This window comes from Schistocerca piceifrons, chromosome 2 (genome assembly GCF_021461385.2).
Source record: "Schistocerca piceifrons isolate TAMUIC-IGC-003096 chromosome 2, iqSchPice1.1, whole genome shotgun sequence".
NCBI classification, from domain to species: domain Eukaryota; kingdom Metazoa; phylum Arthropoda; class Insecta; order Orthoptera; family Acrididae; genus Schistocerca; species Schistocerca piceifrons.
Genome location: NC_060139.1, coordinates 420,520,290 through 420,545,100, shown reverse-complemented (window position 1 = coordinate 420,545,100; position 24,811 = coordinate 420,520,290). Strand labels below are relative to the sequence as shown.

The following is a 24,811-nucleotide window of genomic DNA, read 5'->3' as shown; positions in this document are numbered from 1 at the left end:
ACTATTCACATATACCACTGAATGGATCAGCAAAATTATATTACTATATGGCAAACAGTTCAGGAGATATGACATTATAAACACTGACATGCACTAAAAACTGCTGCATTATGCAAGGCATTTAAATTTATTATTTCGTTGCTGCTAATTCTATTCACAACACCTTTCACAGACAGTATCCACATATGCTGATGAATGTGCCAACAAAAATACATCATTTTACAACATTCAGTTCAGGGAGATAAGATGTCACACCAAACATGTTTTAATTTATTACACCTTTACTACTAACTCTATTCACAAGACATTTCGCAGACAGTAACCACATATACCACTTGATGTACCAGCAAAATCATATCATTGTGCTGCACATAGTTCAAGATATATGAAATCAGAAACATAAAGCTGCATGAAAATGAAACTCCAAAGTGAAATCGCTAGAGATACAGTTGAAATACATGTACAAATACATATGAAATGCACTCTAAAACAAAAAAGGAAAGACAATACACCATGAAGGAATTATCTGAATGGGACGGAAATCGGCAGATGTGATGTACATGTATAGACAAACGAAAGATTACAGTTTTAGAAAAACTGGGTAATTTACTCAGGAGAAAGAACTTCACAAACTAAGGAAGTCCATAATGCTTTGACCCACCTCTGGCCCACATGCAAGCAGTTATTTGGCTTGGCACTGAGTGAAAGAGTTGTCGGGTGTTGTCAGGAGGGATACTGTGCCAAATTGTGTCCAGTTTTCACAGTAGATTGTCAAAATCCTAAGCCAGTTGGTGGGTCCTGCCTGCAATGCTCCAAATGTTCTCAATTGCAGAGATACACGGTGATCTCGCAGGCCAAGGTACAATGGGCAAGCATGAAGAGAAATAGTAAAAACTTTCATCATGTTCAGGTGGGCATTATCTTGATTAAATGTAAACCTAGGATGGCATACCATGGAGGGCAAAAAAATGGGGTGTAGCACACTGTCAGAATACCATTGCGCTGTAAGGGTGCCATGGATGACAACCAAATGGGTACCACTACGAAAAGAAATGGCACCCCACACCATCACCCCTGGATGTCAATCAGTGCGGAAAGTGACTGTCAGGTTGGTATCCCACCGCTGTACAAATAGTTTCAGACAAATCTTTGGCTTGTAATCTAATTGACTGGAATAGAATTGTCTTCAGTGATGAATTCCTCATTGAATTGACCCCAATGACTGGTGAAGACATGTCAGGAGATGCCCCAGATAGTGGTGGGATACCAACATGACTGTTGCCCACCATAAGGCCCGACAACCAGGAGTGATGGTCTAGGATGCTATTTCTTTTCATAGCAGGACACTTTTGGTTGTCTTCCAAAGCACCATTATTACAAGAAAACAGTATGTCCCTAATGATATTCTGTACCTCATGGAAAGCCATCTCAGGCTTACATTTCAGCAAGATAATGGACACACACACACACACACACACACACACACACACACACACAGAAAGAGTTTTTACTGTGTGTCTTCATGCTTTCCAAAACCTATCTCAGCCAGAAGAGTCATCAAATATCTCCCCAACTGTGAACATTTGGAGTATTATGGGCAGGGCTCTCCAATCAGCTTGGGATTTTGACAATCCAATACATCAATCAGATAGAATTTGGCACAATATCCCTCAGAACATCCACCAACTCTATCAAACAATGCCTAGTCAAATAACTACTTGATAAGGGCCAGAGAAGGATCAATGCACTACTGACTTGTTTAGTTTATGAAGCTCTTTCTGATTCATAAATCATCTAACTCTTCAGAAACTGTTATCATTTGTTTGTCTGCTCACATCTACTGATTTCTGGGCCATTTGGATAATTCCTTTATGGTTTGTCTTTTCTTTTTGTCAGAGAGAATAGTTGACATATGCATACATGGGCGACGCCATGCGAAAAAGGCTCATCCTAAACACCTGGAACAATTTTAAACAAATTTGGTGCACACATTAGTTAAGAACTGGATAAGAAATACTATTGGGGGGAGGAAGGGAGAACAACCAGGCTCCTATTGGGTGACCGTCATAACATGGAGAGACTGGGGGGGGGAGAAGGTGATGGACAGACAGTGTGGGGTGTGGGGCAGATGGACACAGACAAGAGGAGGAGGAGATGGGCAGAGAGAGGGGAGGAGGAGATGGACAGTGAGTGTGGAGGGGAAATGGACAGAGAGAGGGGAGGAGGAGATGGGCAGAGAGAGGGGAGGAGGAGATGGGCAGAGAGAGGGGAGGAGGAGATGGGCAGAGAGAGGGGAGGAGGAGATGGGCAGAGAGAGGGGAGGAGGAGATGGGCAGAGAGAGGGGAGGAGGAGATGGGCAGAGAGAGGGGAGGAGGAGATGGGCAGAGAGAGAGGAGGAGGAGATGGGCAGAGAGAGGGGAGGAGGAGATGGGCAGAGAGAGGGGAGGAGGAGATGGACAGTGAGTGGGGAGGGGGAATGGACACAGAGAAGGGGAGGAGGAAACAGACAGAGAAAAAGAAGAAGAGGAGATGGAGACAGATCAAGGAAGATGGAGGAGATGGACAGGGAAATGGACAGAGGGAGGATGGAGTAGGAGATGGACTAAGAGAAGATTGGATTAAGTACATACCTGGGCAATACTGAGAATTCAACAAATACATTACATAATTCACAGTTGAATCTCCTCCTCCCCACATCAATTTCTTCCACTGGCTCAACAATTTGTCTAAAGATCTTTTTGCAAATGTTTCTTTTTCATCATGTCCATGTTTCAGCACTGTATGTAAGCACCAGAGTCACTGAAGCTTCATACATCATAACTTTAGTTCTCCTGAATAGGAGCTTGGGTTTCAAATGTTTTCGGGGGCCATGGTAGCACTTGCTGGTGGACAATATTCGTTTTTGCATTTCAGAGCTGACATTGTTCTTACACTTCACTTCCAATCCAAGGTAAGTGAAACTACACAACATGAAACTTATATGAACCAGTTTCTGTGAAAGGGGGCTCATTTGGATAATCTTTCTTAGTTACTGGCATATACTTAGTTTTCCATTCATTTATCTTTTGTGCAGCTTTCTAGCAGTTCTTTCAAAGCTTGTAAAATCTTCTTTCATTGCTCTTGGCATTTTTGCAATTATATCAATATCATCTGCATATGCCAGTACCTGAACTGATTAGTACATCATACTCCCCCTTAAACTGACACCTGCACTTTCCAAGGCCCTATTAATCAGAAGGCAGGATAATACATCCCTGCTTTACTCCATGCTTTGTGGTCACAGCACTTGATAACATTTTCTATGTTTTAACTGGACTTTGGCTGTTTTCCATAGTAGCTTTCACCAAGGTGATCAGTTTATTAGGAATCTCTAACTCTTCACTGCTGTATACAGTTCACTTCTGTCAGTACTGTCATGGCTAATTTGAAGTCTATAAAGAGGTGATGCATATCAATCCCAAATTGTTTACATTTTTCTAGTATTTGCCATATTGTAAAGTTCTGATCAACAGTATATCCTCCTTGACAAAATCTATGTTGACAATTACCAACAGCATTTTCAACATAGGATGTACTCTAACTACAGGGAAATTTGCCTATTACCTACCACATATAAAATATTCTTCAATATCCTCTTTAATAGGCTTGTACCTTATGTTGAAAATGCTGTTGGTGACTGTCAATAGTACTACTGTGACATATGTTTAAGACAGTATATTAATTTAAAGAAATAAATATTCAGTCAAGGAACAATGTAGGATGATGTGACTTTCTTTGCTAATGTCAGAGATTAAAAAAGAAATGTTCTGAAATTGGTAGTTCATGCCAATAGTTACCACTCAAAGCCACAGACTAAGAAACATAATAAAATTAATCATCAACAGGGGAATGTTATTACAACATGACCTTCCCATAAAGAGAAGAACACAAATTCTGAAATACACAAAACATTTTGCCCTGATTGCAACAAATAATACAGAAGTACTGATGGATATGTTTTCTTCTTATTATTCATAGAACATATTTTTCCAAATAATAACACAGCCTTAGCTTTCCATAAGCAGAAAGAAGGGTTTCATGTACGCAGAATGCAATAGATAAAGGGCAACAATTTGAGATTCTGGAATAATTGGGAAATTGTGCAATGAAGAGCAAAAACCTGATAAATTATTCACTTATCACACTGAATACTGCAGGGATGCTAATTTTAAAATTTATGATGAATGAAGCTGTCATCTGAAAACCTACAATCACAGCAAAGTGAGAGAGCTGTCTGGCACCACTTGCCCACGTTGCCTGCACAAATAATCTGACTGAATGAAACAAGTCACCAGCCCAGAAGAGAGGTGCTCTATGTTGGAGACGCAAAATTATTTACATTCTCCTTTCATCTGTTTCTCGTCTACTTTGTATCAAATTTCGATGAAAGTTTTTAAGTTGTGAATAATTCAGGAATTAATTAAGAATCTGGTGCAATCTCTATGTGTCATGACAATCTTGTATGTTGCAGTATATTTTATTTTAAGAGCCTGTGGTATGCTCTTAATTTTTGTTTTGTTTGCTTCAGTTCTGACGACGTTAAAAAGTGGCCAGTTGTAAACAAATGAAATTGCACCTGCAAGGCAATATTTGTTTTTTAAATGCATAGTAAATGGGTGTAGATTCACACCATATTAACCAAAATATTACTCCATACAACTGTAACAATCATCAACCATGTACAAGCATCAACTGCTCAGTGCAGAAAATTTAAGGTAATGCATATGCTTTTCATGTGTGTGTGTGTGTGTGTGTGTGTGTGTGTGTGTGTGTGTGTGTGTGTGTGTGTGGGCAGTGGGGTGGGGGGGAAGAGTTTTGGTTTGCTTGTTGTCTTGCCACTATGCAGATGATCGTCATGAGGCTGCTTTCGCACTAGTAACTCAGATGCAGTGATTCAGCTGCATAGTTTCATAACCACAATGTGTGACTTTCCCAACAGTTACCTGATGGAATTTCTGCTGTACATGCAACTGTACCATTTGACTGAGACTCTGTGGGAAGAGCTGCATTTTTATGTGAGCCAGTTACAAAGTGGACACTTTTTAATCACAAAAATGTGAAAGAAGATTTCTGTGCAGTATTAATTGAGCTTTTTGCAATCTGTACAACTTTGTTCACAAAAGAGAGAGATTCAAACTGTATGAATCTTTAGAAGTTATTGGTTTAGAAGACATACAGAGCACCACGCCTATAAAAAGCTTTTAGGCGATGTGCCTACAGGACAAATTCACAATTAATTTACTCTGTTGGCACTGAAGGCACTGTTCCTTTGCAAATAAACACAATGTAAAATGTATTTTAATAAGTAATAAACAAAATAATATATACAACATTTGTTTTTTATACAGTTTCATTTACGAAGCAAGAAACAAACTTTTTCTTCTCCCAAGCATTATGCTTTTGATCTTATTGCTGTAATACTTATTTCCTGTATCCCAAATTACAGGATGGTATTCTGCTTCAATTGTGAAAGGCTCCACGCCTAAAGTAACTTTTGTGGCTCAAAAGAAGAATATAAATCTTTAGAACAATACAAGAAACGCATGTTATTCAACAATCATGAAGCACTAACAAGCAACAAATGCAGCACAACCTGGCAGTTCAGCAATGGTTTACCCCTGCCATTTGCAGCCATGCTGCCAGATTACCACTTGTGAATGGATCAAACATGGCCGCATCACCACATCACATCCGGTTGTGCAGACTGGCGGGTGCACAGCAGGTCACACAGGAAAATCATCAAAGTGTAAGGCCTTTTGTGAACTGCAAGTTAAATGAAGAATGCAACTCAGTGATGTGGCCAAGTTGCATGACCCCAGATCACCTGTGTGTAAGCGGTCTTAAAGGAGTTGCTTTCCACCTCTTACTTATTGCCATGTTCTGTCCCCAAGCATTATCAATCCAATTCCTTCCAAAGTCACAGAACATACAAGTTTAATTGCTAAGAAATGTATAATTTGATAAAAGAAATGTAACTGAGATGAGGTGAGGTGGAGGGGAACGGGAGGGGGGGGGGGGGGGAGGAGAGAGAGAGAGAGAGAGGGAGAAGGGGCACCTCAATTGTAGCATCTGGTAATTCATAGCAACTAAATTTCTATACTTTATACAGTTATATATTACCAAATATACAGTTATATATTACCAAAGTTCTTAAACAGAATCAATCATCTATAAAAGTTTTAATATAATACAGAAATAGATACTCAGATTACTGGAGAGCCCATGTTCCTGAAGGGATACTGCAGCTAGTCCAAGAGCAAATGCATAGTATTTATCTGTTAATGTTTCAAATAACATCGACCATGCCTCAATTTCTGCAGCTGCCTAGCATGACAGCAGCTCTGACAACTTTAAGTACCGGTACAGTTTTAAATGTTTTTGTTGCATTTTATTTACAAAAATATGACAGTGGAAAGTTCTGCTGCAATGCAAATAATTTAAGAATAAAAGTAAACACTCACCAAACAGCAGAGGCATCGCAGGCGCATAAACAAGTGTCCTCGAGTCTTTTGTAGTGGTATGCTTCAATAAAATCTTCTTAGTTTGCAAGCCATGTCACTTTGAGGCTTGACATGTTTGGAGGTGGGACTAGCAGTTTCAAACATGATTCCAGCTCCTTGCCTGATGCCACTCAGTCTTGTGGTGGGACGGAGATGTCATGTGCTGCCCACTTGCCTTCCACACATGTATAATTTTAGCCCTCTCTGGAAGGTCACAGACACTGCTATTGCATCTATATAAGTAAAATACTGTGTCAGCCCCACCCTTCAGTGATTTTAACTCCTGATGACAATGGTGGAGATAGCTACTGTTTTGTTCAAAGTGACGCAGCTTGTAAATTGAGAAGATTTTATTAAGGCACACAATGCACAAAAATTTTGATAGCCTTCAGACAAATACTTTTTTGGGCTAGAGTACTCCAAGGATATGACTTTTATGACAGATCTAAATATAAATTATATAATTAAAAAATAAATTGTGTTGTTGACTCACATGATCAGCTACTAATTCAGTTCCCATTGCTGCCAAGCCCTTGAATTCCATAGTTGGACTGACAACAACTGCCGCATGTGGTGATGCTGGTGGAGAAGGAGCTTTGTCAGCTGCTGGGGCAGTATGCTTTTGCATTAATCGTGCTTTTTTGTGAGCCTGGGCTTGAAGACGAAGTACTTGAGGACTAGAGCCCCAGCAGTACAGTTTGTTAGATGTACTTAAAGCCAGCTGTCGGTAAACAAAACAATTAAATTTTAAAAATTTGTTCAAATCTCATCAGTATGATACTAGGAACACCAGAGTGAAACACAAGAAATGGAATTAGTTGCTCTCTACACGGTGGAACTATGGACAGGATACAGGTACATTAACAACAAATGGAAAGTGTTAGCTCAGCTTACAAAATTATACAAACACACAAACGTAATAACATCGTCATCAAAATTTGCCCCCTACCCTTACACACACACACACACACACACACACACACACACACACACACACACACACCCCTCTCGGTCTGGAGTTTCTAAAGTTACCCTTTTTTTCCCTTTAGTTTGCAATACTACTTCCTTATCTGTTGTGAAGTGGCAGGATCACTGACACACCAAAACTGAGAAACATTTCTAATTTAGTTCTTTTGAAATGCTGATATTTATATTTGTTTAACATTTCCCTTTATGCATTGCAGCATATATTTGTGCAAATATGACATCTAAAGGGCTAACCAAAAAGGAACATGCCCAATATTGCACTAACATGTACTGTACAAAACATAATTCACTGAAAGTCACAGTATTTCATCTTAGTCTACAAGGAAAAAAATAAGTTAATTATTGCCTTGAACCAACTGCTTTACAACAAAAGAAAACAAGTGAATTGCACACACTCACATTATGAAAGTATCCTGTTGATACAAGAACACAGGTTTCTGGGAGAGATGACACTAGTACTGGTGTGGAACTCTTGATATTTCCTCCATTTCCTAATTGCCCAAAGACACTTGAACCACAAGTAAATACTTCGCCTGTTTCAGTGAGGAAAAGAGAATGGCCATGGCCACCACTAATCTGCTTCACAACCTAGTAGGAAACAGTTTAAATGCTGTTTTAAAATACAGTTTAAGTATTCTTATCTACCTTATTGTAAAAATCTAGTGCAAACAAATTTAAAAATTACTATTTTTTGTCATTACTTTTAAGAGAAAATAAGTGGAACATATAAACCAAAATTACTAACATTGTCTACAGAAAAGTTGCACATTACACATATTACTTTAGTAAAACACCCTGAACTTAATGCCACTGGTCAATTTTGATTACCTTCTCATTATTAAAGACCTATAAAAAGAACATACTAACATTAACAAATTTCTTGTCTATAGTCTAGAGAACTTAAAAGCATAATAACGACAGAGTCTTAAATTCAGCATAAGTTATCATCTATTACTTACACATAAATTAATGATGCACTATGTCACATGAGATGTGGCATACAAATCAAATTATCAATCTACAAGTGAAGCCCACATGAATAAAAGTATGCTCTGTACCAAATACAAATGAAAGAGCAGTAAAATATGCAACAGATCCATATCCAGTATAATGTGAGGACAAAGATTCCATCTTTACACTACACCAAAATAAGTCATCATTTAGCAGCTATTTATGCAATAGTGACCATACTGCTACTAATCTGATACACTGGAAGTTCTACGTCAGCTCCACAAAGGCTGGCTAATGGTATTTACAAATAAATTGAAATTTATGTTGTCTTCAGTAAACTGACAGTGTGTGTTATTAATAAACACACTGCTTTAAAAAATAAAAAACTGCTTAGAGAATTTCAAACCTATATTATCTTGAAGACTGAAACATAATTAACACTCAAGAGTTATGTATTCGCCATGACAGATGTGTAGTACTTGCCCTCCTTTGCTCCTCTTTTTCCTGACTGGAATTATGAGTGTGAGTGATCTACTTTACCTTATTCAGATACTTCGCTTATATAGCAAGTAGAATGGAATATGAATAGAGTTCTTGGCTTTTACATTACAAATCAGGGCCATAGCCTTACTCTACTGTTATTAACAGGTTTATCTTATTTTATGTCCATAACTGAAATATTTTTGAATGTAGTATTCATATCTTATTCCAACCTTTGTAGCCCGTAACACCACACTTATGTGTGTTTGCACATTTTACTTGTGATGTAATCACGCTTATTCCAATTTTCAAACAATAATATACACTCAACAAGGAAGTAGAAGTTGCCCTTTGTATCTGTTATAATGTCACTTGTTTCTGTTCAATTAATTTTCCTCAGTCATCTGATTCCAATGTTATGTTTTACATCATAGATATATAAGTAGTATACACTACATGAGAGTGTAGACTATTGATGTAGAAAATGATGTTTTTACCTAAAATGAGATAGATGAAAAAGAAAGTAAACTGTTTATTACTTCAAAAGTAATTGCCATAACTGTTAACACGTTTATCCCCCTATGTATAGAGGACGTGTAAGGGCTTCCCAGCAGGACCCACATGTTACACCGACTATGTTGCACAACTTTTGCTGGAAGCTTTTGCACATCCTCCATACACAGTGTAATAAATGTATTAATAGTTGCACAATTACTTCTGAAATAATAAACAGTTTACTTACATTTTCCCCACCATTATGAATGAAAATACACACAATACTGATGTCAAACAAAGGAAAATCCAGGATGGAATGTAACAATATTATGAAAAGGGAAGATGCTCACTATATAGCAGAGATGCTGAGTCGCAGGTAGGCACAACAAAAAGACTCACACAATTAAAGCTATTGGCCATTGGCCTTCATCAACAATAGATGTCACACACACACACACACACGCGCACACGCACGCGCACGCGCACGCGCACACGCACACGCACACACACACTAACGCAAATTGCACACACAACTGCAGTCTCAAGCAACTGAGCAGCAGCACCAGTGCATGATGGGAGTGACGACTGGGTGGGGGTAAGGAGGAGGCTGGGGGGGGGGGGGGGAGGAGGAGATAGTATGGTGAGCTGGCAAACAGTGAAGTGCTGCAGGTTAGAAAGAGGGTGGGGGAGAGGTGGGGGGGGGGGGGGGAGAAGAAATTAAAAGACCGGGTGTAATGGTGGAATAACGACTGTGTAGTGCTGGAATGGGAACAGGGAATGGGTTGGATGGGTGAGGACAGCGACTAATGAAGGTTGAGGCCATGAGAGTTGTGGGAACGTAGGATGTATTGCAAGGGAAGTTCCCACTTGCACAATTCAGAAAAACCATGTGGCACAGTCTGTGAAGTAGTCATTGAAGTGAAGGATATCCTGTTTGGCAGCATGTTCAGCAACAGGGTTGTCCACTTGTTTCTTTGTCGGTGGCCATTCATGCGGACAGGCAGATTGTTGGTTGTCATGTCTACATAGAATGCAGCACACAGATTGCAGCTTAGCTTGTAGATTACATGACTGGCTTCACAGGTAGCCCTGCCTTTGATGGGATAGATCTACAAGCTAAGCTGCAACCACTGTGCTGCATTCTATATAGGCATGACATCCAATAAGCTGTCTGTCTGCATGTATGGCTACGAATAAACTGTAGCCAAGAAACAAGTGGACCACCCTGTTGCTGAACATGCTGCCAAACAAGATATCCTTCATTTCAATGACTGCTTCACATATGGTGCCATATGGATCCTTCCCACCAATACCAGCTTTTTTGCACTGCACAGGTGGGAACTTTCCCTGCAACACATCCTACATTCCCGTAACCCTCCTGGCCTCAACCTTCATTAGTCACTGTCCTCACCCATCGAGCCCCTCCCCTGTTCCCATTCCAGCACTACACAACCGTCATTCCACTATCATACCCAGTCTTTTTATTTCTCTCCTTTTCTGCTACTTGCCTACCCTCCCGCCCCACCTCTCCCCTGCCCTCTGTCTAAACTGCAGCACTTCACTTCACTGTTCGCCACCCCCCACCATACTATCCCTCCCCCCCCCCCCCCCCCCCCCCAGCTTCCTCCTTAGCCCCACCCAGTCACCATTCCCATCATGCACTGGTGCTGCTGCTCACAGTGTGGTTGCAGTTGTGTGAGACTGCAGTTGTGTGTGTGTGTGTGTGTGTGTGTGTGTGTGTGTGTGTGTGTGTCTGTCTGTCTGTCTGTCAGTCATCTGTCATCTATTGATGACGAAGGCCAACGGCCAAAAGCTTTCATTGTGAGAGTCTTTTTGTTGTGCCTATCTGCAACTCAGCGTCTTCACTATATGGTAAGTAGCAACTTGCCTTTTAATAATATTGTTACAATACAGATGTAATATTCTACAACATAGAAGATTATTACATTAATGTTGTTTGGGTTTTCAATTCATAATGTGTAAAATATTGTACCAAGAACCAATGGAATGGTCAATCATAACAGATTTTCCAACTGTCTTGTTTTAATTTGGCTGCCCCTTGTGCGAAAATATTATTTGTCATTTGTGTCTGAAATTCTTTTTGCCACCTCTACCTATGACATTCTTTTTAACCTTTGGGACATAGATTATAATACTGTCAGTTGTAGGTTGCTCTGACAATTGCCCTTCATACATAAGAAACTGAGATATGGAAGTGATTGTCACAGACGCAACTGACATTCGGTTTATTTGGACTATGGTAATAGTCTCTGCCCCATTGTTACGTGCATTACGTCCTAGACAAACAGGCTTATAATATCCAATCCCTCCTTTTCCCACCTCATCCTTGGCTAAACTAATATTTATATTATTGATGTGCTGTGCCATTCATGGAACAGACCAGAAGTAAGACTGCTTAATAGAAAAGTTCATGGACCACAGTTACCTCACTATTTATAAATATTGTTCACACTCATGTTATTAGGTTTGTACCATTTTGACATTGTAACAAATGTTACTATCTAATGTATTTTAAAATGTAATTTTAATTTGCTTCCACTTACAGGAACATACATACACACTGAAGGACACTGTAAGAAAACCAAGCAAATAGAATCATTGATTACATTAATGTACAGTCTAACAATGAAGTGTTCCTTACTCACAAAAACATTAGAGAGGCAGATGACCCAGCATGCCTGCTTATCTACAGCTGTTTGCACACAGCGTAGCATTTGCTGCGCCATCTGTGATGAGTAAGGTGGTCTTTTTAGGCCTTGCCGTGTATGTGCACAGTTTTTAATTATGCACACTCACTGTATAGGGTTACAACACTCCTCATCCCTTCCTCGACAGGTTACAAGCACACTTACAGGTAGGTGAGCAGTGAAAAGTAACACCTTTACTTAACAGAGCATTGAAGGGGCTCAGCCACCATGACCACAACAGGAGGAAATTTGTAATAGTACACTATCTTACTGAGAAAGGCCTCCGACTCTTTGACACTGTCCAAATTCTGAATGACTGTTGCCTTCGTTTTTGACAATGGTAGAACTTAACACAAACAGCAATAACATGAGTATGTTTGCAATGATACTTAGAAAGCAACTGGCATATTTCATCAAAAGAGAGACTAGCAGTTTCCTGCAGAGGAGCTAGCTGACACAAAAAATGAGAAGAAATGCTGCTGAAGGCATTTTTCATGTGTCCCAATCCTCCACAGTATCATCATATGGGGGAAACTTTGGGGGTTGTACCAACAGCTGTGAACGCTGGCACGTCAACAACGCTGCCAAATTGTTTAGTGCCATGGAGAGTGAATGTTGCTGGTTGGTGAGAGCTTGCTGCTGTTCAACAAGATATTGACGAATTTCTTCCACTGACATAATGGCCACAATGAACAAAGAAACAAAATATGCAGAGTGGTATAGCGCACTTGTCATGAAAAATATACGCTTCCACATACTGGAAAATACACACACATTGAAAGACACTGTAAGAAGAACAAGCACCCAGAATCATGGGTTACAATTATGCACATTCTAACTGTGACATGTTCCATAGCCACAAAAACATAAGAGTGGCCGAAGGCCCAGCACACTGGCTTATATACAGCTGTTTGCACATGGCGCAGCACCTGCTGCACTATCTGTGGTGAATGAGGAGGCCTCTTTAGGCCAACCATGGAGATGCATGCTGTTTAATTATGCGCTCCCACTGTATAGGGTTACAACAGTAAGTTTTAACTATCACTTATCGGCATGCCAGCAACCTATGCGTGGGCATTCATTATCCATAGATTTGTATATTGTGTTTGAACGTATCTTTGGCAAAAGTTAGAATGGCCAATTACAACTTCAGTCTGTATGTAGTTGTTGCTAGTAGATTAGTTGTGGTTTGCACATGATACAATGACATTCTGTAGTGTAAAGATGGAATCTTAGATAACACATTATACTACATATGCATCTGTTTCATATTTTAGTGCTCTTACTTTGTATTTGATACAGACCATACTGTTATTCATGTACAGCTTCACATGTAAATTGATAATTTGAATTGTATGCCACATCTCATGCAACATAGCACATATTTTTAATTTATATGTAAGTAACACACAATAACTTATGCCAAATTCAAGATTCTGTTATCATTACATTTTTGAGTTCTCTAGACTGCATACAAGAAAGGTATTACTCTTATATGTTTGTGTGCTCTTTTTTATAGGTGCTTGATAGTGAGGTGGTAGTCAAAAATGGCCAATTGCACAGCAGATAAATGATATAAAGATATAGTCCAAAAGAACAATGTTTTCCTTTATGAAAGTTTCTATGATCTTAGTTTACAAAGTCAACAGTGATCTGGTGGATGATGTAGATTCAATACAACATGCATACAGATGCTAATTAAATCAATTTTATGGTCAATGTCATGCACTGTCTCTGTTTGCCAAGTGAAGGCAAATGGCTTCATTGAAATTTGCACATTACAGTTTTAACATTTCTGTAAACAAAAAAAAAAAAAAAACTAATTGCTTTTTACAGTACATGGAATTAAAGTACTTAATGATCACAAAATTAATGGATGAGAGCTGATAACTACTGTAAACTTGAGTTTCTCCCCAGCTGTGATGAGAGTTGATAACTATGGTAAACTTGAGTTCCTCCCCAGCTGTATTCTTGTACGTTGTTTGAATGTAACTACTGAATGATGGTACACTAGTAAGCGACTGCCTATACTATGAATGGGAGGAGGGTAACACAAAGAAATATGACACATATGAAATTGAAAGGGGGGAGGGGGCATGGGCATGGACACGGACATGGAAATGACAGAATCAATTAATAAAGAAATTCACATTATGATATGTTTATAATCTTAAAGACCTCATTTCATTCTCAGATGCAACTACATTGTAGAATTGTATCTGGTTTCCTCCTAACATTGCCATGGTTTTTCAGTTTCTTTTTTCACTCCTATGAGATAAGCATGGTCAACACAATGATTCACTGCAATAAAATCAGTGGCATAAAACTATAACGTCTTCATCGTTAAAGCAAACTTACACACACATTATCAGGAGGTATATATTAAAAAGGAAGTTATTTGCCTCAAAAAATTTAGGAAAACCAAAGAAAACATAAATCTGACTAGCCATGTAGGGATTTGAATGGTCTAATTAAATCTAATGAATTGGCTCCCCATCTTCCATTTTTTTCTCCCTGCACTTTCAGCACCTGTTACACGGAATTAATTGAGTTTATCATCTTGTTTCCTTGTTACTGTCATCAGGGAGTTCAGTATCATCTGCTGTAATATAGCACACTTCTTCCGGGTGCAACATATGAGTAAGATCACATTTAATATTTAGTCTTGTGTATCATTTTCATCATTTTTCTGATCAATTATTGTTATCAATAAGGCACTCACATGAGCCATTGCCATCTCATTTTCAGTCGTCCTGAAATAATGAAAAGAGTGAGAGGCTGGTGTTATTGGTTTTCTCCTGTTGTGAAGATGGGTGGATACTAAGGGAGGTGTGCTCATGTTTTTGTAACACATTAGCTAAAATAAATGGTGAATTTTAAATTTGTTAGTAAGGACTGCCATAACAACTTTTTCTATTAACTCATTTTAAATTTCTGTTGAAGAATGAAACAGTGAAGGAGAACACTATTGGAAAGCAGTCACAAGATTTCTTCAGCCAGCATCAGGCTCAGTCACAGCAGAGAAAAAGTTATATGAGACTACCTCACCGAGCCCAACTGTTTCATGGCCAATAATATTCGTAATTCCTTTGCTTTTGGAATTTTGAATTTTTTAATGGCACAGTGGAGAATTCTGCAATATTGTAAAATCTTGAAAGGCATTACTCCTTTACATTAAATAAAGCTCTTTTCCCTCTACAAGATACGTTGGTCCCTTCTCTTCGCTTCCACTGCAATTGTCCCAGATCTGTTGTAAAGGTCAAATAAACAGTTCTACTGCATACAGGTGGAGTGGAATTTCTTGCAAAACTGTTTACTCTCATGTCTTTCTTAATAGTTTCCAACATCAAAACCAGTGGCTACTCATTGGAAACCTTTCAGTAATGGCTCCTTCATTCAACTTTCACACAAATGAGACTTTCATAAAAGTATTACCCATTATTTTGATACTGTTTCCTGAGTTCTTTTGCGCAAGTTACAGCGGATCGGCAAAGAACACACTCTGTATTCACCCCTAGCCACTTGCTTCAGCTCCATGTGTGCAGCAAAGAACTGAAGCACTATCAATAGAAGGGTATGGACAAAAATATGGAAACACACCACAACCACAAAAAATTACTATGTCTCAAACAGCGTAGGAAAACTGCTGGCATTCAAAACAACTTCAGTTCATCTCAGAATGGATAAATATAGTTCCCTTGTGGTTTCCAACAGAATTCTATACCATTCTTCCTGAAAAATAGTGGCAAGTCCAGGTAATAATTATGGAGGCAGAGAGTAGCCACACTCCCTTCTCTCCGAAGTAAACCACAAAGACTCTATAATACTGAGATCTGGTGACTGTAGTGGACAGGGGAGATGCTACAACACATCCTCATGCTTAAAGAGCCAGTCCTGGACAACACGAGCTGTGTGAAAAGGGCCTCTGCTGTCTTGGAACACAGCATCACCATTGGGGAACAAACACTGTACCATGGGTTTGGCACGATCAGCCAAAATGGTCATACAACCCTCGACAGTAATTGCAGAGTAAGCATGGGGTCTATGGAATAGCATGATACGGCTGCCCGAATCATCACTGAACCCTGCCCTGTTTCACTCTTGGGACATAAACTTGGTCAAAGCTGCAAACAGTGTGAACAGCACTCATCCGACCAAATGACATTCTTACGTCGCCTCATATTCCAGGTTTTTATAGCTTCAGCACTACATTTTCTTTCAATGGTCATTTGAATCACTAATGGGTGGTATTTTGGATTCCAGCTCATCCTGCAATTCCCTATTTATTGAGCTCTCCCCATGTTGTTTTGATGCTGATGGGATTTATGAGTTCAACATTCAGTTCTGCAGTGATGTTTGCAATTTTTATCTCCTTTATTTTTCATCACCATCCTCTTTAGTGACCATCCATCACATATACTCACTTCATACTTTCCCATGTTGTGATTTAGCAGAAGATGTTTTTCCATTTTCCATGCAAGTGGTAGGAATCTTGGATATGGTGCCTCTTAAACACCAAATACATCAACTACTCTGATTATGGAAGAGCCCAATACATGAGCATCCATACAAGCACCAATATGTTGCCCACATTTGAATTTACTTAGCTCCAACATAACACATTCACAACAACAAAGAACACTTTTCTGACCACTACTGTCATTTGCTACATATTGAGGACATTGTACAAGTGTTTTTTATGTTCATATACAATAGCACAACCAGCAGGCTTGGCTAGCATTTGCATTTATGTTCAAGCATGCACTACTCACAGTATTTCCACATTTTTGTTCAACCCATGTGTGTTGCCTTACTCATTAGAAGTGCTCAATAAAAAGACTGACAACTATAGCTTTAAACTAAATCTACACTAAACTCCGCCTGAACAGGTCACAAAGGCCCAATGGTACCAACTGGCCACCGTGTCATCCACAGACAACAGGCATCATTGGATGAGGATGGAGGGGCATGTGGTCAGCACATCACTCTCCAAGCCGTATGTCATAGCTTTAAACGGAGTTATTTATATCCTTATGAGAAGACTGGCCCGGAAAATTCATCACAAACATGCAATATTTTGACAGTGAGTATAGCTATTAACTTCATGTGGATTCTTAAGAATGATAGTTACTATAAGAGCACATGTGGGTTACGATTTACTCCTCTCAACTGTATATACCACTCAATGTTTTGACCTTAAGAGGCTAGAGGGAATCAGTAATACACAGAATCCACAAACCACTAACATCAGAGGGTCATTAATTTTACAGTATATTTGGGCCAATCTGCCATTCTAAATTATCAATGCACAAGGATGAGTACTGACATTTACTAGAATGAGGTAGAATAAACATAACCAAGTGATCAACTTATCATTCTCCAGTTGTGCTCAATTTAGTTTGATAAGGCAATGTAAAACTGTCAAAATGAATTGAAACTACTGCCAAATGTCAACTCCTCTATGTGTTTGTAGCCCACTGGGCAGGTATAATAATAATATTCCATTTCATAGAAAATATTAACCATCATATTGTTTCACAACAGTAGGTCAACACTTGATGCAGAAGTTGCTCAATGTAGAGTAATCAAGTCTTGACATGTGCTGGATGTGCTGAATGTTTAATTGGTTAAGTGATTCATGCATGGTACATTTACTCACTGAATTTTATGCTCAAAATTGCTGGTCAGCCATAAAAGAGAGTTCTACATAATTATAACAGTAACAATGCAATGTATTAAGTATTTCATTGTACCTGTCCATTTAGACGCTTCACTGGTTTTGGATGGAGAGCATCTTCGATTGAACCAATACCAAGTTGTCCATGTACACCCCAACCCCAAGAATAAACCCTGAAATGAACAATTGAAAAAGTTACACATTTCAAAGAACAACCAATTTGTATTCATTTAGAAACATAAGGTAATGATCTAGCAAACATTAAATAACTGGATATTAAATTCAGACATGAAGTAAACTATCAATTTTTTTTGTTTCTAAAATTCAGTTAAAGGGACTGAGGATGATTTCTCATTATAGGGACTGACAAATTTAAAAATGTGTACTAACATGTTCTATAAAAGGAAGTTAACACAAACAACTTTTAGTATCCCTCCCAGCAGACATTGCAACGGAGTCACATAAGCTGGCATGGTTAGTGCAGCGGAATAGTGAGGAAACCTGCCATGGAGGGCTCATGTGACATGCAGTATGGGCAGAACTGATGATGAAGTGCTAACCTGTGGGCAGAAGTAAGCCAAGCAGGCCATTGCTTACACTGAGTTCAATCACAACGGACCTTGCCTTGCGCATCGTACAGAATGTTGTTGCCGAGTGTTCAGACATCAGACGCCTAAGCCAGCCGCATGAGTTTATTCCTGTGCAAATCTCTATTTGAACCTTTCTTGTTCCCGTGGATTGATTCATATAGCAAGTTTTATTTCCCCTCATGGGATTCTGTTCCCTGGTTATTATCGAGCCACCATTGGCCTCTGAAGTACCTACACCAACAGTGTAGTGTAACGGCATTGTCACGCTTGGGCAGATACTTAACTGCTCACGGTGGACATTGTCCCACGTGTGATGCCCCATTTTTTTGTTTCCCTTTACCTATAGTTAATTTTGGGGCTGTTTTGAACCAGTGTTTCAGCAATGCTGGCATGAATAATTCTGCTTAGAGAAGGAACAGCAGCAGAGTGGGATCCGATGAATCAAAATACATATTTGCTCACCCTTGCCCCGCCAATAGCTAGCCAGGCCCCAACTGAGCAGATCTTTTACTTGCCCATGTCGCCCCCAACACCATTTACTGATTTCAATGAGTCAAAGGATAGGTGATAACCTGAGCCGGTTCTTACTGCATTGTCAGGTAATACGTATCATTGATCCAGTTGATAAGTCCATCTTCTTGTCGTCCAGCAGTGTGAATTTATACGAAGTTGTCCAAAATTTCAAGCCTTCCACTGAGTCTCAGAAGCTCCCCTTTGATGATCTTTGTCAGTTGCTATTGCAGTATTCCGGACTTCAAACCCACGTGGTGGTGGCACATGCAGTTTAACCAGCACCACAAGCACCCTAGGCAGGCATATGCGGCCTGGATCGCCAATCTGCAGGGCCTCTCACACAAGTGTCACTTTCAGTGCCCCAAATGTGCTTCCTCTTGTGAAGACTTGCTAATTTTGGACATGTCTGCCCAGTTAGCACCTGATCCTGTGGTTCAGGCTAAGTTGTTGGACTTGGCTGATCCTTCCTTAGCTGACATTGCCCAGATTGCAGAATAGCATGAGCTGACAGTGGCTGCAAGGGTCATCCTTTCTGATAGATACTGGGGCTCAATTAGGACTTCACGGCAAACAGCCGCCAGTGCTCTACGTGGTATCCCAGGCAGCCTCACCTTCTGCTGAATCACCGCATGTTGATACTGTTGACAATTCTGATGCAGAGGCATCACAGCATCGAGTTACATGGGTTTGCATTAGTCACAGTGTTATAATTCCTACCTGTGGTGGATTTTGGGTCCTCCGTGTCATTTTCGTTCTGCTCATTGGGTGAACCAGCAGTCTTCCCCTAAATGTCATTTGTTGCATCTTTGACGAGACTGGCTGCAAGTGGAAGCTGCATGTGGGGCACATCATCAGGTACGTCATTTAGCAACTGCTTGTGGCAAGTCAGTTGTCAGATATTCCTGCATTTTCGCTGGATTCTGGGGCACTCTCCAATTTTCTGTAGGTGTTGCCCCGACATGTTTTGAGATATTGGCAGTAGATGGACAACTGGTCAAATTTCAAGCAGACTTGGGAGTGACAGTCAGTCTCATTAAATTAGTTAAGAACAGGCTCTTGGTGTGACCAGTGTAGCAATGGCTGCTATGTTAGGTTGTGTCTGATAGTAAAGAATGTACTTCCTTGTGGGGGCAATTCTCCATCTCTTACACTTTATAAGAATGTGGAATGGCAACTTCCATTGTTACTCATCAATTCACCATAGATGCAAAATATTTTTGGCCTTCTTGCTGTATTTTCTGTTTTTAGCTTTCAGATAGTTGAAGTGCATTTAGTGTCTCAGACTACTCCTTTGCACAATTTGGACAACTTAACATGGTCCTACATCCCACTGTTTGAGAATGAGAATACCTTGGGCTGGGCAAAAAATTTTGAGGCACCTGCTTCTCTTAAGGCATCAGTGGTACCAAAATTTTGTCAACAGCCCCCCCCCCCCCCCCCCCTCCGCCACCCTTCTTCATGCACAAGGTAAAGGTTGAGTTCATTGGCAGGATAGAGGCATTGTTTCTCCTATTTCATCGAGTTAGTGGGTCACCCCTTTGGTGATAATTCAGAAGCCCAACAGTGCTGTGCACCTTTGCATTGGTTTTAAACACATGGTTAACATGCAACATGTCACAGATTCAGTTGTTGATGAATTTGTTGAGGGGGGAAGGGGGGGGGCATTGGCAGTATTTTTACCCCATCAACTTATTTGATGCCTACTACTTGCATTTGCAGTTGGACACAGTTACTCAGTCTTCCTTGATCCTCAACACCCTTTTTGGTCTTTACCACTTTAAAACTTGTCTGTTGTAATCGCATATGGGCCAGGAATTTATTGACAGTATTTGGAGCAACTGACTGAAGACATTCCCTGTTGCATGAATACCCAGATGACATTTGGATAATGGGCCCTATACAGGATGAGCACCTATAAAACTTTCAGTAGGTTTTCCAATGCCTCCTGAAGAATGTCCATTGCAAGCTACAAAAGTGTAGTTTTTTCTCCGCAGAAGTACATTTTTTGGGACATGTGCTTAGCAAAGATGGTCTCTCAAAGTCATCATAAACCTGCTGATGCCCAAGAACCTAAGGGAACTCCAGCCTTTTTCTGTTATGATTTTCTCTTACGCTCACCTCATTCCCCAGGCCACACAAACCTGCCAACCTCTTTAACTAACTTTGGCAATAGAGCATTAAGTTTGCTTGGTCTGTGTATTTTCAGTTTCTCAGTTTGAGCTCTGCTCCCTGCCTGGCTTTTTTTATGCTGGGGAAGCCCTTAATCCTGGCTTGTGATGTGTCCCAGTATGGCACAGATGTGGTCCTATAACATCAGAACATGGGTGCCACTAAACAACCCACTGGTTACACACTGAAGACACTTTCTGCTGCTCAGTGTTATCATTCACAGGTGGAAAACAAGGTACTTGCTATCATTTTCAGAGTTAAAAAGTTTCAGGTTTTCCTGTACGGAACAGATTTCTCCTCATCACCGACCGCAAGCTGTTGGTTTCCTTATTTGCCCTTCATTCGAAAAGGCTGTATAGGACTGTCTACTAGCTGCAGAGGTGGGGCCTCTTCCTCAGTAACTATCGCTACATTCGTTACCCCTCCATCACCCAGCATACCAATGGTGCTGCACTTTCTTGACTAGGGTCTGATGTGGAGTTTGATCAGTAGAAACCTCTCATGTTCACATTTGATGATACCTTGCAGCAAACCCTGTTGTATTTGGACACAATTACTCTGTCTTTCTTCATCCTCAACACCCTTTTGGGTCTTTACCAGTTTAAAACTTGCCTGTTGTAATCTTATATGGGCCAGGAATTTATTGACAGTATTTGGAGCAACTGATTGAAGACACTATCTGTTGCAACAATAGGGGCTTGTGCAGTCCATTTTTGAGCAGCATGTGGTTGTTGGTGGTCAATGAATTGTCCAGTTTCCTGTACATAGCCAAGGTGTCGACTGCCACTGTTCACGTGTTGTCAGTTCTTTTTGCCATTAAGGGACCCCCAGGACTCCCTTGTCCCATAATGGTAGGCAGTTTGGTTTGAAGAAATTTAAAAACTTTTGTGTTTACAATGGTATACATAATTTGTCCACTGCACCATTTCATCCAGCCTCTGACCCTGAGATATAACACTTTGTGCATACATTCAGGGCCCAAATGAAGAAGTCCATGTGTGCCTCATCCCATGATGACATGTTGAATTTTCTGGCAATGTACCAGGCGATGCTAGTTAATGGATGCAGTCCAGCCGAACACCCACATGGGCACCAGCTATGGAATCTCCTGGATCTGTAGCACTCCAAGTCGCTTGCCATGGACCACCATTGCCTGCCGTTTTTTCTTGTTGGGGCAACCATTTGGGTCAGGTTCTTTGGCTGGCCACAGGAGTAGCTGCCAGGTGTCACGGTGGGCCATAAAAGTTGGCACTTGTGTGTGGTGGATGTTGGTAGGAAGCAGCTGACCTGCCATGTAAATCAATAGAGCCTGTGCCCTGTTGGGGCACTGCTAATGCAGCTATCTGGTCAGCTGAGTGACATGGTTGGTGATGACAGTGTTTCAGGGATGGGCTCCCACTTACAGCAGTATGCCTCCCCACTGCCGCCTCCTCTGTGCCATAGTCTGGTCTCCTGCAGCCTCAGGCCTCAGTGAGGCTTCCATCTGCTGATGTGGAGCCCAGTATTCTGATCCACACTCCTCCCCCCTTAGCCAGTTGAGGTGGCATCGTACTCCTCTCCGTCCCTGTCCTTCAGCTCTACCAGCGGAGCCCGCAGCATCGATGTTGCCTCCTTTGGTGGTGTGGGTTCTCTGACACCTACTACAGTTCTGCGCCAGAGGTCAGAGCCCAAGTCTGACCATTTTCTGCCCTACATGGCCTTTTCAGATGGACAGATTTAGTATCCCTGCCGGCGGACATCACATTGGAGTCATATGAGTTGCAGTGGGTAGCACAGCAGAATAGTGCAGAAACCTGCCTGAAAGGCAAACATGATGTGTAGTATGGGTAGCCCCACTGAGAGAAGATTTTGCCTGCAGGCAGCAGAAAGCCGGGCAGGCCAGTGCTTACACTGAGTTCAACCACTGCAGACATTGCCTTGCACTTCGTGCCAAGTGGTTTTTTGAGCGCTCAGTCATCAGTTACTTGTACCAGCTGCGTACTGAGTTTATGGCTGCACACATCTCTATGTAGGTTCGTTCTTTCTGCGACCCATAGATTGAGTTTTGCTTCTTGGACATGAGAGCATTTTAATACAAATGGTTAAGGTTGGAGGAAAAGCAATGCAAAAGGATCCTGCTCACACATTTACAGAACATCAGTAAAAAAAAGAAAAAAATTCAAGGTAAATGTTCAAATATGAAAACTGAGAAAATGTACGCATACAATTGTAGCATATCTGAAAGAACTTCATGCTGCTGATAACACTGTAATGTTTCCATTAGTATTAGATTAACTTCAACAACAAATGGAAGAATATAACAGAGTAATACTGAAAATCGACCAAGAACTGTGTTACAATGAGACTAAAATAACGTATGATGGACATTTCACACAGGAAATATTGCAAAATAACGAAGAAGACACAGACTAATTTGACAAAGGAAAATCAGAGTAACACCCTGCTGATCAGGAAATTGGTCATACTCTTTCAAAGGAACATCTTGGCATTCACCTAAAGTGATATAGAGAAATCAAGGAAAACCTAAATCTGAGTGGCTGGGAGAGAATTTGAAATGCTGTCCTGAGTATGGCTCTATTGTCTTACCACCTTGCTCATTGTGGGTGGTAAGTTACTGTATTTAGGTCAATTGTATGCAATGTTTGGATGGTCATGAAAATAAATAAACAGAAGAGTAAAACTTATTGGAGTGCTAAATTAAAATGGTTTTCAAAACTAAGCCTCTATTTGTTTGAAAATGGGACATCACAAGCAATGCATGTTACTATGTTTGATTCATTGCAGTGACACATGAAAGAGAAGTAGAGAAGGGGAAAGGGCTACACAAATGCATCGGCGGGACTGAATGTGTGTGCAGTACTGGAGTGGGAGCTGGGAAGGAGATAGGTACGTGAAGGACAAGGACTAGTGAAGGTGGCTAGGGGGCTTACAGGAACAGAGAATATGTTGCAGGGAGAGTTCCAACCTGTGCTTTCCAGAAAAGCTGGTGTTGTCGGGAAGAATTCAGATGGCACAGTCGTGAAGCAGTTGTTAATTGTCGTTCCCATGTAGAATTTAGCACAGTGGTTGCAGCTAAGTTCAAAGATCGCATGACTGCTTTTACCGGTGGCCCTTCCCTTTATAGTATAAGAGATGCCTATGATAAGACTGAAGTAGGTGTTGTTGGGGATGTTTGGGACAGGTCTTGCATACAGGTCTATTGCAGGGATATGGATCATGAAGCAAGTGGTTGGGACCAGAGCTGTAGTAGGTATAGACATAGCTATTGCATATGTTTAGTGGGTGTCAAATACCACTGTGAACAGGGCCAGAGGATGATAGTGGAAGAGGGGAGGGGAGGGGGGGGGAGTATTGCACAGTTCAGAGTATGACAAGAGGTAGTCAAAACCCTGGTGGAGAACATGATTCAGTTGTTCTAATTGTGGGTGATTCTGAGTCGCAAGAGGGGTTGCTCCTTCATGGCTAGACTGTGGGTATGTGTAGCATGATACACGAATGGGGAAACAAGGCACAGGATATCTGTTCCTGGACAGTGTTGGGATTTCATATGTGAAGGCCTCAGTGAGACTTTGTCTTGGTGTGGGACGGATGGCAGCTTTCAAAGAGGAGATACTGTTGGTTGGTTGGTTTGATGTGGACAAAGGTATTGATGTTGCCGTCCTAAAGCACATTAACCCTACCACTCACGACACACAATTATG

General features: G+C 40.6%; 1 protein-coding gene across 1 annotated transcript in view; it reads right to left on the bottom strand.

Annotated features, from left to right (window-relative positions):
* The window catches only part of LOC124775860, a 416,537-nt gene that overhangs the window by 145,224 nt on the left and 246,502 nt on the right, over window positions 1–24,811 (bottom strand). Inside the window, exons 18-20 of the mRNA XM_047250694.1 lie at window positions 17,915–18,011; window positions 7,927–8,115; window positions 7,034–7,261 (exon numbers count right to left, since the gene is read on the bottom strand). Coding sequence (XP_047106650.1) covers window positions 7,034–7,261; window positions 7,927–8,115; window positions 17,915–18,011 — 514 coding nt within the window. The remainder of the gene's footprint in view (window positions 1–7,033; window positions 7,262–7,926; window positions 8,116–17,914; window positions 18,012–24,811) is intronic.